The sequence below is a fragment of the Acomys russatus genome, chromosome 19 (assembly GCF_903995435.1).
Source record: "Acomys russatus chromosome 19, mAcoRus1.1, whole genome shotgun sequence".
NCBI classification, from domain to species: Eukaryota; Metazoa; Chordata; class Mammalia; order Rodentia; family Muridae; genus Acomys; species Acomys russatus.
The window spans coordinates 61,851,636-61,866,563 of NC_067155.1; the positions used below are offsets into that span (position 1 = coordinate 61,851,636).

At 54.3% G+C, this 14,928-nt stretch overlaps 1 protein-coding gene across 1 annotated transcript in view; it reads right to left on the reverse strand.

The window, feature by feature from the left end:
* Positions 1–1,865: 1,865 nt before the first annotated feature.
* Ssh1 (slingshot protein phosphatase 1) overlaps positions 1,866–14,928 on the reverse strand; it is a 49,973-nt gene continuing 36,910 nt past the window's right edge. The window contains 7 exon segments of the mRNA XM_051161696.1: positions 1,866–3,565; positions 5,269–5,818; positions 9,276–9,476; positions 10,694–10,840; positions 12,112–12,158; positions 14,553–14,597; positions 14,599–14,682. Coding sequence (XP_051017653.1) covers positions 2,351–3,565; positions 5,269–5,818; positions 9,276–9,476; positions 10,694–10,840; positions 12,112–12,158; positions 14,553–14,597; positions 14,599–14,682 — 2,289 coding nt within the window. The 3' untranslated portion in view covers positions 1,866–2,350.

Below are 14,928 nucleotides of genomic sequence, written 5' to 3' on the forward strand. Positions count from 1 at the left end.
TGAGGGAAGAGTGGAGGAAACCCACAGGGTTTCAGGAATAAGTGAGTAATCACTTCTTAAGGTGATTGCCATTGACACTAGTGGAAAAACAAATCCCTATAAAATAATATATATGTGTTTAAAAAAAAAAAAAAGTCAAGCCAGGGAGAAAAGTTGTGAGACAAAGGTTCACAAAGACCGTGCACTAATGACACGAAGACAAGCCTCATTCCTGGAAGCGTTCTGGGTGATCATGAGGAGGGCTGCTTTGGGGACTCCAGTGGGATGACCCCAATCCACAGCCTTCCAGAACACGGCTGATCCTTGAAGGCTTTGTGGTCTCACTGAGCTGTCTGGCTGCGCCAGCCAACTGCAGGAAGGAGCTGCGCTCACCCCCCACAAGGGCCCCATCTGCATAGGAGATAAAGGGGCAGCTGGCAAGTCTGGGCGTGGGAGAGAAAAGGATTTGGCCTGTGGTATGCAAGGAGCAATGGAGGCCTTCAGACACATCTCAAGTCTCCCTGCAGGGCCATCAGTCAGGAACTCTCCACTGAGGGCTCAGAGCAGATGCCTCCGGCAGGTAACGTAGTCTCCGACAAGGTTGCTTACTATTTCTGAGGTAGAGTCTCACTCTGTGGCCCAGGCTGGCCACACGCCTGTACCACTACTCCTGACAAACAACCACGCCTGGGGCATGAAACACTTAAAGATTATACCCTGTAACCTCAGCATCGGGGAGGCTGAGACAGGAGGGCCAGCCTGGGCTACACAACGAGATTCTACCTCAAAAAGAAGAAGAAGGAAAAAAAAAAAAAAAAAAAGGAGGAAGAGGAAGGAGCCACCCTTTAACACCAGCACTTCGGAGGCAGAGGCAGGTGGATCTCTAGAGTTCGAGGCCAGCCTGGTCTACAGAGAAATCCTGTAAATCCTGTAAAGTACCCCAAATCATTACCACAGCAACAACAAAAACAAAGGAGCTCATCTTATAGGGCCTCACAGCATGGCTTTGCCAAACACCGAGCCAGGCCTTTCGCCACGCTGCACGTCTCTTCAAAATACTTAGGTGCCCTTTCTTCCTGCTGGGCACCAGACAAGGCCCCTGATTTGAGCCCAGAGGCCAGGCCTCCTGCTTCAGTGAGCTAACCTGTGCTAACACTTGTGCTGTGGTCAGCCTCCTTTGCCTCATCACTACTGCATGGGAGAGCTGGGGAAAAGGAAGCAGTGTTCTACTGACAGGAAGTAGCATCTCCCCATGGGAAGGGACACTTGTAAACATCTGTGAAGCTGTTCAACAGACTCACTACTCTCAGGGTGGCTCCTGGGGAGGGACCCACAACAAAGTATCCCTTTCCTCTCGGCAAATGTGGAGATGGCACCTAAGGAACCCCGGAGTCAGTGTCTCAGCAGGAGATCCACACCCTAGACCCACAACCTCTCCCAAACAGGACGAGGCCTTCTTAGCAGCAGGTGAGGCTCAGCGATGCCCAGGGTCCTTCCCTGTGACGGGTGATGAAGCCTGATGCTAGCAGCTGAGGAAACCACACAGCAGACCACGGGTGCTGGAGGGAGGGCTACACAACCGCTGCCCCTCAGTGCCTTCCTCTGGCGATTTCACTTAGCTGTTTGTTCTTGGGATGGTTGGGTTCAAAGTCTTGACACTTCTGAGGGTCCCCACCCTCCAAAAAAAACCAAGGCAAAGCAACCCACCCCCTCCCCATTCTCATGGAAAAACCCTTTCAGACACAGCACTGTTCGTCAGAAGGAGCCTTGGTCATTACTATTTTAAAAACAAAATGCACAGTGAGAACAGAGGTAGGACTTGTCTGAGAATTCTCCCTCGAGGACAGGAACAAGCTGGGAACGTGGGCCGCAGTGGTGACGTCACCACCACAACTCTTCTTACATGTTGCAAATTAAGTATTTTGTATGTGCACATTTTTATTTCTCCTCTCCACCAGGCTAGTCCAAAACACACCACCTTATGTGTCTTTGGATGACTTTGAACTTCTAATCCTTTTGTCTCCACCTCCAGTGTTGGGATTACGGTGTGCACAACCATGCCTGGTCTAATGGGATGCTGGGGGTCAGCCCTAGGGCTTGGTGTGTGGTAGGCACGCACTCTTAACAACCGAGACACACACCCCAGTCTGTGTGTGCATATATGAACGAGGATCAGAAGCTGTGTGCCTCCGACTGACAGTTTCCAGGGTGCCCAGGCCCACGCCCCTTCTTCACATTTCTGTTACTTCCGTTCCTCCCCCCTACTCTTTGGTAAGAGCCGGGAGAGCCTGGGTTCCTGAAGTTGTTAACACAAATCAAGAGGGTGGTCAAGACGATATGAAAGCCTCAGTGTCACAGAGCTGGAAGCGGGTCAGCTTTTGTTCACCCTCAACAGGCTTTTCAAGTTTTCTGGGGCAGATTTCCCTGATGGCTTGGAGGTGGCAGCAGGGTCCCTCAGTGCAGCCTGGGGTTCAGGCAAGAAGGAAGAGTGGCCGCACTTGGCATCCTGCGAGTCGGCGATGGTGGACGTGTCCGCCTCACTGGACAGGTCCTCCGTGGAGAAGTTGAGACTTCCCAGCTTGGCGAGGGAGTGGGATCGCTTCAGAGGGGAGGATACGGTGAGGCCCGCCAGGCGGAGCCGCGTCTCGATCTCCTGCGCCCGCTGCTTCACCAGCCCGGGCTTCCCGCGGACACTGTGGATGCTGTCGCTGCTGGAGCTCCGGGTCAGGTTGGAGCTCATGGAGGAGGAGGTGGGGGTGTAGCACACAGTCTTCAGGAAGTCTTTCGAGAAGTTACTGGTGTGATCTAGGCGGAGGAGGGTAGCACTAGGACTCTTTACCAAGGCTCCTTCCAGAGGTTTCTCTTCGGCCACCGCTTGGCCGCACAGGGCTGGGTATCCGGGTTCCTGGGCCTCCTCGGGGATGCTGGCCTCCAGCCTGCTGGCAGCGCTGTCCCTGCAGGTGGCCGGGGGGTCTGAAGGCAGGCCCTTCAGCCTCTCCAGCTCTTTGGTGTGCTTCCGGACCAAGCCGGCCTTCTGCAGCTGGATGATGGACTCCTGGTGCTGCGTCAGGTAGCTGTTGGTGCTCAGCTTCTCCACCTCGCCACTGAACAGCAGCCTCAGCTCCTTAGCTGGCTTCGCATCTTTCTTAGCTGACAGGTCTTCCCTGACCACATCCACGTTGGCAGCGCTCTTATCACAGTGAGAATTCTTCAACGGGATGGATTTTGGAAGGACTTTTGAGGTCTCTCTGGAAGGTTCTAGAATGCTTGCTGGTGGTTCTGGGGCAGCCCCGGCTCCAGAGCCACTGACGTCTGGCTTCCTCGGGCTTGCTGGTAGTAGGAGTGGAGGGGTGACCGGACCAGAGGCCTGTCTCTCTGGAGCTCGGGACCTGCTGCTTGTGTGGGCTGTTGCGGAAGACGTGGCGTCAGGTAGAAAGGCTGGCTGGGTGCAGATAGCAGGAGCACTGGGGTCTTCATGTTGTTCCGTGAAGGCCTCGGGAGCCCCACCGGCTGCGGGGTACATGCAGTCAGCACAGGATGTGTAGGAAGGTTTCACTTTACTGAGGCGTCCAAACACAGCACCGCGCTGCAAGAGACAGAGTACCGTGAAGCCAGCGCGATCCCGAGCCAAAGACCAAAAGCTCCAGTCTTGGGTGCACAGGCTGTATTCTCACCACCAGCCTAGCCTGCCACCTACCACTCTGCTTACAGCCCCCCCCTGCCCCCACCCCGTGCTCCGCTGGGTCCCCAGCACACTGCACACAGCCCTACCAACATGGCAGGGAGGCTCAGCCACCTCCAGCCTACACCTTTCACCATCACCCACTGCAGTGTGCATGCGCAGCTCCTGTCCATCATCCCTCACCCTCAGAATTCTCTGCTCAGACCTTAGCTCTGGAAAGCACTAGCTCTCAGTTGTTCTCCGTCAGGGCACAGATGATCCCCCACGGCTCTGGGTCACGCTCTGTCCTCTGTTGCCCTCACAAGTAAGTTTGTGCCCCCCAATACATGTGGGGCTAAGTCACAGAGCAGGGCTCCACACCAGCCCAGCACCCCACAATTAGTAAAAGGAGCCAGGCACACTAATGGCTGCTTGTCTCTAGGTCCACTTCCAGTGGGTCCTGGTGCAGAGCTCACTGAGCACCTACTCAGGCTGCTCCTCGGGTTACCATCCAGTGACTCACAGGCAGGCCGTGAGCTAACCACAGCACCACTGTCCCAAACAAAGGCATTTTATGTCATCTGTCTTCTCTGAGGGAAATGTGGGCAGCGGGGAAAGACATGTAGTTCCTCTCAGAACATTTCATTACATAGAGGCCTGGGGTGGTCAGGTGGTTTTTCTGTTTTGTGGTTTTGCTTAGCATTGTATGTAGCACAAAGTTAATTTACAGACCAACTTTCTACCTCAGTGTCCCCACCGAGACTCCTCATTGCCTGTGGGGAGTGGCAGAGATGACCAGGGGACATAGCTCCTGGTCACAGGCTTTTGGTGAGGCAGAGCCTAAGAGCAGGCAGCCCCCTCAGCCCTCTGCAAGGACAGCCATGTTTCGAGGTCATTGCCAGGTGCTGTGACAAGGTAGACAGGGCGAGGTGGGGGGGCAGAGCACATGGACCAGTGACTTTCTGACCAGCCTGAGGGTGGAGCTAATAAGGCTCCCAGCATATCATCCCTTAAGGATGGAGGCTGTAAGGGACCCAGGGACACACGAGGTGGAAGATGGGGTGCCTGGTGAAGCTAACCCGCACTGTCACTTGGTCACCTAATGAACCATTTGGGAAGGAAATGGCACCTCTGGGATTTGTTTCAAAGCCACCCAAGGTGAAAGAGTTGGGGGTCTGTGAAGGGTGCAGTGAGATGCACTAGGAGCACATGCTGGGTGATGCAGTGAGTCCTAAGGAGCCCTCGCCCTAGATGGGCGTGTCTCCTATACACGGCCTATCCACTAGCCAGGCACAGGCCATGTAGTCAAGCAGTAGCAGTCCCCCCCGAACCCCAAATAAACCCTTGTAGGCTGAAGTAAAAACTACAGCCTGGCAGGGCTGGCAAGGAAGGTGCTCTGTGGGGTGGGTAGAGGCGGCACAGCATGCTGCCCCGTCCTCACGGTCCCCCGCCTACCTTAGAGTCACAGCATGCTGATCCCCCCATGGTCCCCGCCCCACTGCCTACCTCAGAGTCACGGCATGCTGCCCCCGCCCCAGTCCCTCCTCACGGTCCCCTGCCTACCTCAGAATCACGGCATGCTGCCCCCCCCCCACACACACAGTCCCTCCTCACAGTCCCCTGCCTACCTCAGAGTCATCGGGGCAGCTCCTCTTGCTGTTGTTGTTATTTAGGTTTTCCTGGTCTAGTAAACGTCTGTCCAGATGGGTGGAGGCCCGCCTCCACCTCCCTGTTCTCGGGCCACCGTCCTTCTCCATCTCCTCGCTCCGAGGTGAGGAGCCACCTCGGGCTTTGGGGCTCCCAAACTCCAGTTTCCTCTTTACATCCTTTTCACACGGCCTGGCCCCTTCCTGGGGATGCTGAGCTAGCTTACACAGGTCCACTAGCTGAGCCGTGTCCTCCGTCAGAGCATCTCTCTCAAGATCCTCTAAGTGGACCAGGCCACCCATGTCATCATGGTAGGGGAGGAGGAGAGGGTCTGAGAGTCTTCGGAAGCAACAGGGGAGAGCAGGTCCTCCTGGGGCCTGGCTCCCCGGGAGCTCAGGCTGGGTGGCATCATCCAAGCACGGTGGCCGGGTGTCCAGGGCTCCATCCAACGTCTCTGGCAAGAACTCACTGGGCTCTGCTGCAGCGTCGTCCACAGGCTGCTGGCGCCACAGTTTGTTATGCCGCTGCTTGCTGCAGGGAGAGAGGGCGTGGCCTGCGTCAGCTGGGTTCATAGGGCACATAGGGATGAGAGCGCTGGAGATCACTACAGCCTACACGAGAAGCCTTTCAGGACTGTTTACCACGCGGTGACAACGTGGCAGGTGCCCAGCAAATTTTGACTGGAGGTCCTACCTTCGTGTTTGCGCTTATCTTGCTGTGGGAGTCTAGTCTCACCGTTTATATGGCCCATGAGAGTAACTATGGTTTCCCAAGCACACTGTGAGAACACTCAGAGATCAGAGCAGAGGGTGTGCCAGGCTCTCTGCACAGTAGTGTAGCAAGGCAAACATGACCACATTGTCACAGACTCTAAAAGACTCCCAAGTGTGTGTTTCAGGCAGAGGCTACAGGTCTGTTCCAAATTATTTCCTCATTTTTTTTTCTTCTTTGTAAGAATCAAGGGCTATGTAGCTCAGGCTGCCCCAAACTTATTATGTAGCCAAGGCTAGCCTTGAGTTCCTGATTCTTCTGCCACTTCCTTCCAATTTTGGGATTACACGTCCAGACTGAATAAATTCTGATATTTTCATTATTATCTTTTAGTATGAAGATAGAATCCATGGCCTTGTGCCTGATAGCCAAGTGTTCTACCACTGGGCTATATACACGGCCTTATGGTATAAAAAATAAAACAAAACAAAACAAAAAATAAACCACACACAGCATTTCTTTACTAATTCTTGAGAATTTCGTGCCATATTTGATCCTATTTACCCCAGCTTCTTTGCTCCAATTTGTGTCTCTTTAAAACAATCCAGAGTCTGGTTTATGCCGCCATCACTCACGGGTGTGGGCATCTCGTGGAGCTCAGGTAACCCCCAGGAGTCTCCCCAAGAAGCCATCAACTGTCAATAGCTACTGAGTCAGGTCAGGGGCTGGCACTGTCTGTGTAGCATGGGTTAGAGGAATAAGTAAAGAATAAAGAGAGAGTTCACAGTGACATGAGCCCCCAGGATCGCCTCCACCAAAGGCTTCAGAGTACAATCAACACTGGGGTGCCAGGGGTCAGTGGAGAAGTGACTACTGAGAAGTGGGGGCGAGGGGGTCGGCGCATCGGTCCCTGTCAGCGCCCTGTGTGTCCCCCGCCCCAGCTGAATCCAGGCTCCACACTATGATGCCTGTGCCTGCAGGAGCCCCTGGGCTAGGCTGCAGCATGGGAAGGCATCAGGTGGCTTGAGAGGCCAAGGGAGAGCAGGGTACCTTGTTTGCCTCCTCCCCTAGTTGCCTGGGGACCTGCCAGACACAGAGCAGCGGTGGCTGCAGTGGCTCTCCCGCCTGTCCAACTCTGCTGGAGCACCCTGCTTCCCCACACTTGCCCAAGGAGCTGGAGGACTCGCCTCTGGATTCCTCCCTACACTACGCAGAAACAGTCCGGGCAGCTGCTTCTGCAGACCAGGCACGGAGCAGGGAGAAAGCGAGTCCTCAGATGCTGGCACCTGCCCTGGCAGCCTGGGATCTCAGAGGAACCCTCACTGCCCTGACAGGGGCCCCCTGCATCAAGTGCTTTCTCCTGTGGCACTCAACACACATGGGTGTAAATCTCTTCTTGGCACACCAGAAGTCACTGTGTGACATCAGACACGCTTAACTGTCAGTGCTGGCTGCTCTGCTCCTCGTAACATGAGAAGCAGAACTTCTTTGAGGTGGGAGGAGACAGATTTAGCAGCCACAGTTACTAACTTGCTGGAAGTCAGCGTGCAAAGGCCCTGTAAGTGACTGTGCAACCTCACAGAGCCACCGTGCCGTCTTGACCACTTTTATGTTCACAGCCAGGCAGGGTGCATTCACAACACTGCACCCACAACCTTCCTTCCGTCTCCCTAACTGTCCGCTACTCATCACATTCATACCATTCCCCCCAGCCCTGGACACCAACAACACTTTCTCCAGCTCTGGAGACCTCATGCAAGCAAGGGGCCACAGAGTTTTTCCTGACAGCCCCAGTTTGTTCGGAGTGAACCACATGTTAGTAGAATTCCCCCTCCTTTCCTTTCTATGAGGCAGAGAACAGATGGATCTTGGTATATAGCAGAGACCAGCCCTGAGCTTCCTTCCGGGCCAGGCAATCCTGTAGGTTTAGTTCCCCAAGCAGCCTCACCTACAGTCAGGAGCTCCTTCATCCTTCCTTGAGCAGGCAGAGGAAGATTCCTGTGTTTGGTTACCACCCACCCACCAGCGCCTTTGCACAGACAACACGCAGTTTGTTTCTCGTCTTCTGGGCATACACGGCAGAGTGGGATTTTTGGATCCTGCAGTAGTTCTGCTTTTAGGGTCTGGAGGGACCACCAGCACCTGATCCCTGGGCGTCAAGCCCTTAACTGGCTTCAGAAAGATCGCCAGGCTCCTCGGTGGTGAACCACACCAGCGGCCTCTTCAGCCCTTGAGTTTGGCACAAAACAGTATTTAGGAAATGGATATGCTGAGGCCCACACCACATACCAGGACGCGCCTTGGACGAGCAGTTAGGCACCTTCCCTTGCCCAGCCAGACAAGCTTTTTACGTGTGCCAACAAAATAAAAAACGGATCCCTCCTGGAAACCACTACTCAGAGCCCAAACAATAGCTGTATTTTACAAGCTAGCTCTCCCGAGAGGCCTGCCTCCACTTGTGGAAGCTCCTGCCAGGCCTGGCCAGCTTGGTGTGCCAGCCTGTCTCCAGATGCGCACGCACCTGGCCAGCCTGTCTCCAGATGCGCACGCACCTGGCCAGCCTGTCTCCAGATGCGCGCTCACCTGGCCAGCCTGTCTCCAGATGCGTGCTCACCTGGCCAGGCTGTCTCCAGATGCGCGCTCACCTGGCCAGCCTGTCTCCAGATGCGCGCTCACCTGGCCAGCCTGTCTCCAGATGCCCGCTCACCTGGCCAGCCTGTCCCCAGATGCGCGCTCACCTGGCCAGCCTGTCCCCAGATGCGCACTCACCTGGCCAGCCTGTCTCCAGATGCGCACGCACCTGGCCAGCCTGTCTCCAGATGCGCGCTCACCTGGCCAGCCTGTCTCCAGATGCGCGCTCACCTGGCCAGCCTGTCTCCAGATGCGCGCTCACCTGGCCAGCCTGTCTCCAGATGCGCGCTCACCTGGCCAGCCTGTCTCCAGATGCGCACGCACCTGGCCAGCCTGTCTCCAGATGTGCGCTCACCTGGCCAGCCTGTCCCCAGATGTGCGCTCACCTGGCCAGCCTGTCTCCAGATGCGCACGCACCTGGCCAGCCTGTCTCCAGATGCACACTCACTCACCTGGCCAGCCTGTCTCCAGATGCGCACGCACCTGGCCAGCCTGTCTCCAGATGTACACTCACTCACCTGGCCAGCCTGTCCCCAGATGCGCACTCACTCACCTGGCCAGCCTGTCCCCAGATGTGCACTCACCTGGCCAGCCTGTCTCCAGATGTGCACGCACCTGGCCAGCCTGTCTCCAGATGTGCACTCACCTGGCATCCAGGATGCCTTCGTACTCAGACAGCTGCCTCATGAAGCCCGCGTTGGGCCGCGTGACGCTGCGCTTCTGCTTCACGTAGCTGTATGCTTTCTCCAGGGGCCAGCCAAACTCCTTCATGGCATAGGCTATGACCGTGGACGCAGACCGGCTGACGCCCATCTTGCAGTGGACCAGACATTTGGAATGGTTCCTTCTGCAGGGGTTTGGGGCAGGGGTTAAGAGCAAGGATTAACGGCCCTCCCCAGGCAGCTTATCATTCAGGTTTTCCTAAGCTGATTTTTGTTACCTCACAGCTCCCAACCCTCTCTGTCCTTCTGTGAATGGAGCAGATCCAACACACCTTCTAGGGGAGACAACAGGCGAATCTGCACAACCCAGCCCGGCTTTGCAGTGACCGCTTCAAATCGTAGTCTCCCCCGCTGCTGGGACAAGTGAGGGTACCTACGCTCGCTTCCTGGACAGCTAAAGGGATTTCTGCAAAAGCCACTCAGCTGCTACAGCAGATGGAGGCCCCAAGTGAGCTACTGTAGAAAATGGGGTCAGCGAGGCGAAAACGCTGTGCCCTGGGGGACAGAGTGAGCACCCGAGGGAGCTCAAGGATGACAGCAAACCTGGCCAAGAGAGAGCCGAGCCAGGGGGCAGAGCCGATCTGCCGTTGTAAAGAGGCTGTGCTGGCCAGGGCGCAGCTGATTTACGAGATACACACGGAACAGTGACCCATGCTGGGCTGGCAGAGGCCGCACCTGGGAGGCTGGGGTGGGAGCCAGCAGGGTCAGAGCCCCACCCCCATAGCACTGTTCTTTCCTGACTTCTAAACTCACCAGCCAGGGAGCCCAGAGTCCGTGCCCTGGGAAGGCAGGAGAAGTGGGTTTGATAGGACATGCCTTGCCGCTCATGGGGAAAAGGACATTTCTCCATAGTGCAGGAGACGGGTCTGGGGTGGGGGTTTCTCTGCTTCATGTCCAGAGGAGAATAAGAAGGGGCCTGGGGCTCAGGGACAGTGGAGGTAGCCCCATCTCGGGACTGCCCTATTCTAGGCACCCGGGAACATGGTGCCCACCCTGTATGTATTCCCTGAGGAGCTGTTCAAGAGGTCTATGGCCAACATGCATCAGCCGTTTGTGAGAGAGAGCTCCCCACAGCACTTTGTGGGAGACCCTGGCCTGGCATCAGCGCTGATGAAGGAAGGCAATGCTACAGTCGACGGTGGCCTGTAGGAGCGGATACGAGGGCACCCTACAGAGCGCGGACATTCCCCATGTTGGTGTCCTGTTGCTAAAGCCAAAGGCCCACCAGACAGCAAAGCCTCTTCCGGCACCAGGCTTCTGTAGCCGGGCTACCTACTCCCTTATCTGGCCTGCCCCCTGGCTGCACCATGCCCCTCCTATGGCTGGCTCCCCGCATACTTACTTCGCTTTGTTTATAAAATGATATGCTTCGTTCCAGTGCGCAAGAAGGTCTGTGGTCTCCTCGTCATAGACACGGATGTTATGATAAGCAAACAAGCCAGGGAAGAAATTGTCTATTTCTCTAGTGACGTTTAAAATGTAGTCAACCCTGCAAAGAAGCAAACAGCCCAGAGAATAAGAATGAGGGACAAGAAAAATAAAGTAACAAAAAACTGGCAGAGAAAATTCAAATTACATACACACTAAAGGGTACACGCTTGTGGTGAGAATTTTGTTTTTTTGCTTAACAATCATTTTTGTGTGTTTCCTTCACATATCAAGAATGTATTATTCAAAAAACCTTTTAAGAAAGAAAGAAAAAGGCATCTAGAGTTGCCCAACAATGCAAATTACAGAAGGTAAACTCTGAGACTTAAGTAAATTCCTAAGCTCCAAATTTCAGAATTTATAATACCAGTAACACACTGAGGTGTGAGGGTGCGTGCTCATAGTCACAGCACTGGAGAGTCTGCCTCAGGGATTTTTGAGTTCAAAGACAGGATAGGTTACATGGTACATATATTCAAGACCAGCTTGGGTTGTGGAGCAAGACACTGTCTTTAAAACAAAACAAAACAACAAAAAAAGACATCCTCCACTCTAGAAGCAGCTACAAAGCAGAACGGGCCTATTACTCATTTCTTAGTGAGGCCACCTGCTAACCCCAACTCCACAGCCCTCCACCCTTAACCAGAGCACTCATTTCTAGAAAACCAAAACAATTTTGGTAATCGGAAAACATCTCAAATAGGTTTCACCATAAATAACAACCAACGCATCGAGAATCATGTATTTATTCCCAGTGAGATGGAAGTGTGAGGGCTGAGCTCACACTGAATGGCCGCTCTGCTGGGGATGACACTCTGACCCGAGGTTCTAGGGATGGGTTTTAAACTCTGTTTAGTCTAAGAAGGCCAGCACAGAATGGTGATGCTGAGGCTGCTTTCCCCAAGGGCTTAAAGGGTCGCTCCTCAGGATGAACACTTCACAAGGACAGGCTAGTTCCCGCCCAGTAGGGAGCATCCAGTCACAAGATTCCCAGGCACCAAAGTATTACCACGAGTGGCCCAGTTTTCAGGGTTGCTGACTCGCTAAAAGGCCAAAAGAGATGAGAATCCACGCTAGGGTTCTCAGCAACCCTGCTGCAGACCGAGGCTGTGGGAGGGTGCTCAGAGCCTGCCAAAGGACAGGCTGCCCCCCATCCTCCAGAGTGATCAAGCTGTTCCCGGACCCCCACAATTACCTAAGACTGCAGGAGGAATCTAGAAGCCATGGATTCCTCTGGGAAGTATTCTGAAGCACAGAAGGCTCCCCGACCCTAGCCAAGGCAGAGGCTGTCTAAGATGCCTGCAGAGATGGGGGAGGTGGGGGCAGACTCACCCTGAGCCCTGCAGCTCCTCCAGATTGGATGCGTTCCACTCGGAGCCCTGAGGGACAGATCACACAAACCCCTGTGAGTGTCACACGCCAGCCTCAGAGCACCTGACAGTGGGGCCTCAGCAGTTCCCGAGGTCCTCGAGCATCACTGAGGGTGACAGAGAGGACCCCCACCTCATGGAAGCCTGCTGCATGTCTCCCAGTCTTCTTAGTCCGTCATGGGCACAGCCCCTCCAGGCAGTGACTTGTGAACGCCTCACCATTGGTTACAGAGGGCCCCACTCCCCTTCTGGCAGGTTTTTTGATATTATTTTTTAAAGTCCCCACTCTCTGACCCAGTAATTCCACGTTGCAAACAGCTCTCCTGTGATGACCAGAGCTCACACGGAGACTCAGGAACTCGGGATGTGGAGCCCAAATGTCCACCAGGGTGAAACCAGTAAGACAAATGATAAAAGACCCTCATGACGAACGCTTCAAGATAAATCATCCCAGGACACAAGAGGCAGAGGCAGGAGGATTGCCATGAGTTTGAAATCCAAGGCCACCCAGGGGTACATAGTAAGACTTTGTCTCAACACAAACCAGAAATAAATAAATCATCATGTTAGTGTGTATAAGCATATGTGTGTGTGTGTGTGTGTGTGTGTGTGTGTGTGTGAGAGAGAGAGAGAGAGAGAGAGAGAGAGAGAGAGAGAGAGAGAGAGAGAGAGAGAATGGTCCCCAAACCAGCTTCCACAATGGGCTGTGCTTTCAAGGATAAATGCAATAAACAGAGAGGGACACAAATCTCACAAATCCGCTACAGGGTGATCAGGGCACAGCGTCCTCTTTTTATACAGAGACACAGAGAAGCAACCCATCGTGCTCTGGAACATGCAGCCACCTCCTGCCCGTCCCTGCAGCTCAGCCTCTCCTGAGCTCCCCAGGTCCTCCGGGGCCCAGGTTCCACTATCCTGGCATTGGGTGATGTGAGCTGGATTTTCGCATCTCAGGGGCAGCCGCAACCATAAAATTCCTTTACTATCTCTCCTGGAAAGAATGACACAAGGCGCCAAGCCTCCCCAAACTGCAACAGTCCATGACAGCTGAGGCCTCTGGCCACTGCCCCCACCTAGTGCAGGGAGTGGAGGGAGGCCAGCCAGCACACCCTGTCTGTCTTTCAAGTTATTCACACGTCGGTAGACAAAGCATGAAATGTACACGCAGAAAGATTCACATATAAGCAAAAACATAGAAACATACACAGCCAATGTTCAGGGGGCTGAGGCAGAAAAGCACAAATTCTGGGCTAGCCTGAGCTACAGAAGGAGCTCCTGTCTCAAACCTTCTGTTCCCACTACCCCCCACACGTATGTTTGTGTGTGCACACGCGTGTATCCACACACGTTCATGGAGACTGAAGGTGCCCTCAGTGGCTAACGCCATCTTCCTTCAGCTCCTGTAAGCACCACAGTCACCGTCCATCACCAGCCTGCAGAAGTGGCATTTGCCGCCTCTAGGATGCGTCTCACTTGAGCCTCATGAACACTCCATGCGGTGCAGAGGCAGGTGGCTCAGAGGGGACACAGGACAGGTGAGGGGGTGAAGGGGGAGCCTGGCCTTGCTGGGTCTGACTTTCAGCATGACTCCGTGGTCTCCTAGCTAATTTTAGCAAGCTGCCTGCCTTTGAAAACTGGCCATGCTGGCCAGTGGTGCCGCATGCCTTTAATCCCAGCACTCGGGAGGCAGAGGCAGGCGGATCGCTGTGAGTTTGAGGCTAGCCTGGTCTGCAAAGAGAGTCCAAGACGGCCAGGGCTGCACAGAGAAACCCTGTCTCGAAAAACTGAGGGAAAGAAAGAAAGAAAGAAAGAAAGAAAGAAAGAAAGAAAGAAAGAAAGAAAGAAAGAAAGAAAGAAAACTGGCCAGTTCTCTCTACAGAGATCTACAACGTGGAGACGCCAGCTGGAGGTACACACGTGCACGGGAGACAAGACGAGGGTGAGGTGTGCCCTTCAGTGGGCTCTGAGAGCAGGGCTTAGAGGGGAACAGCTCGGCTCTTGTGTTTCTGATTAGGTGCGAAGTTAGGAGCGAAGGCACATGGGCGTGTGTGTGTGTGTGTGTGTGTGTGTGTGTGTGTGTGTGTGTGTGTGTTTGTGTGTGTGTGTGCGCGCGCACACACATGTTTCTGCCTGTGAGCATGAGTGTGAGCATGCATGTGTAAACATGTATGTGAACGTGTGTGAGCAAGTGTTTGTGAACACGTGTGTGGGAACACGTACCTGTGAACATGTGTATGAGCATGTGTGTGAGGGTGTGCGGCATGAACATGTGTGTGGGAGCATGCATGTGTAAGCACATATGTGAACATGTGTGTGCAAGTGTTTGTGAACATGCGTGTGGGAGCATGTGTGTGAGCATGGTCACCCCACCGGACTCCCCCAGGGACTGGCTGCGCTGCTCACAAGATAAAGATGGTCGAAGATGAGGGAGGGTTTGTCCATCTGGCCCCAGGATGAGCAGCATCTCGTTATCGATGAACTCCTTGAATTCCTTCAGGTTGCAGTTCATCTGCTTCTCTAGCTCATTGCGGATCTGTGGGGACAGAGCAGAAGGCATCATGGGGTGCAGCCCGTCAGGTCAGGAGTGATGTGCTCCAGCAGCAGCCTGGCTCCTCTTGCCTCTACAGAGGCCTACAGAGGCCTCAGGCTGTCCTGTTTCCCAGAGTAAGGCGTAAGTAGACACAGGCAGGACTGTGTGGGCTGCGGATGCTCACCCACTCCACTTCCAAATTAGCCCACTGTTTTCAACAAGGGAAGCAGATTTTTCCTTGGAGCTTTT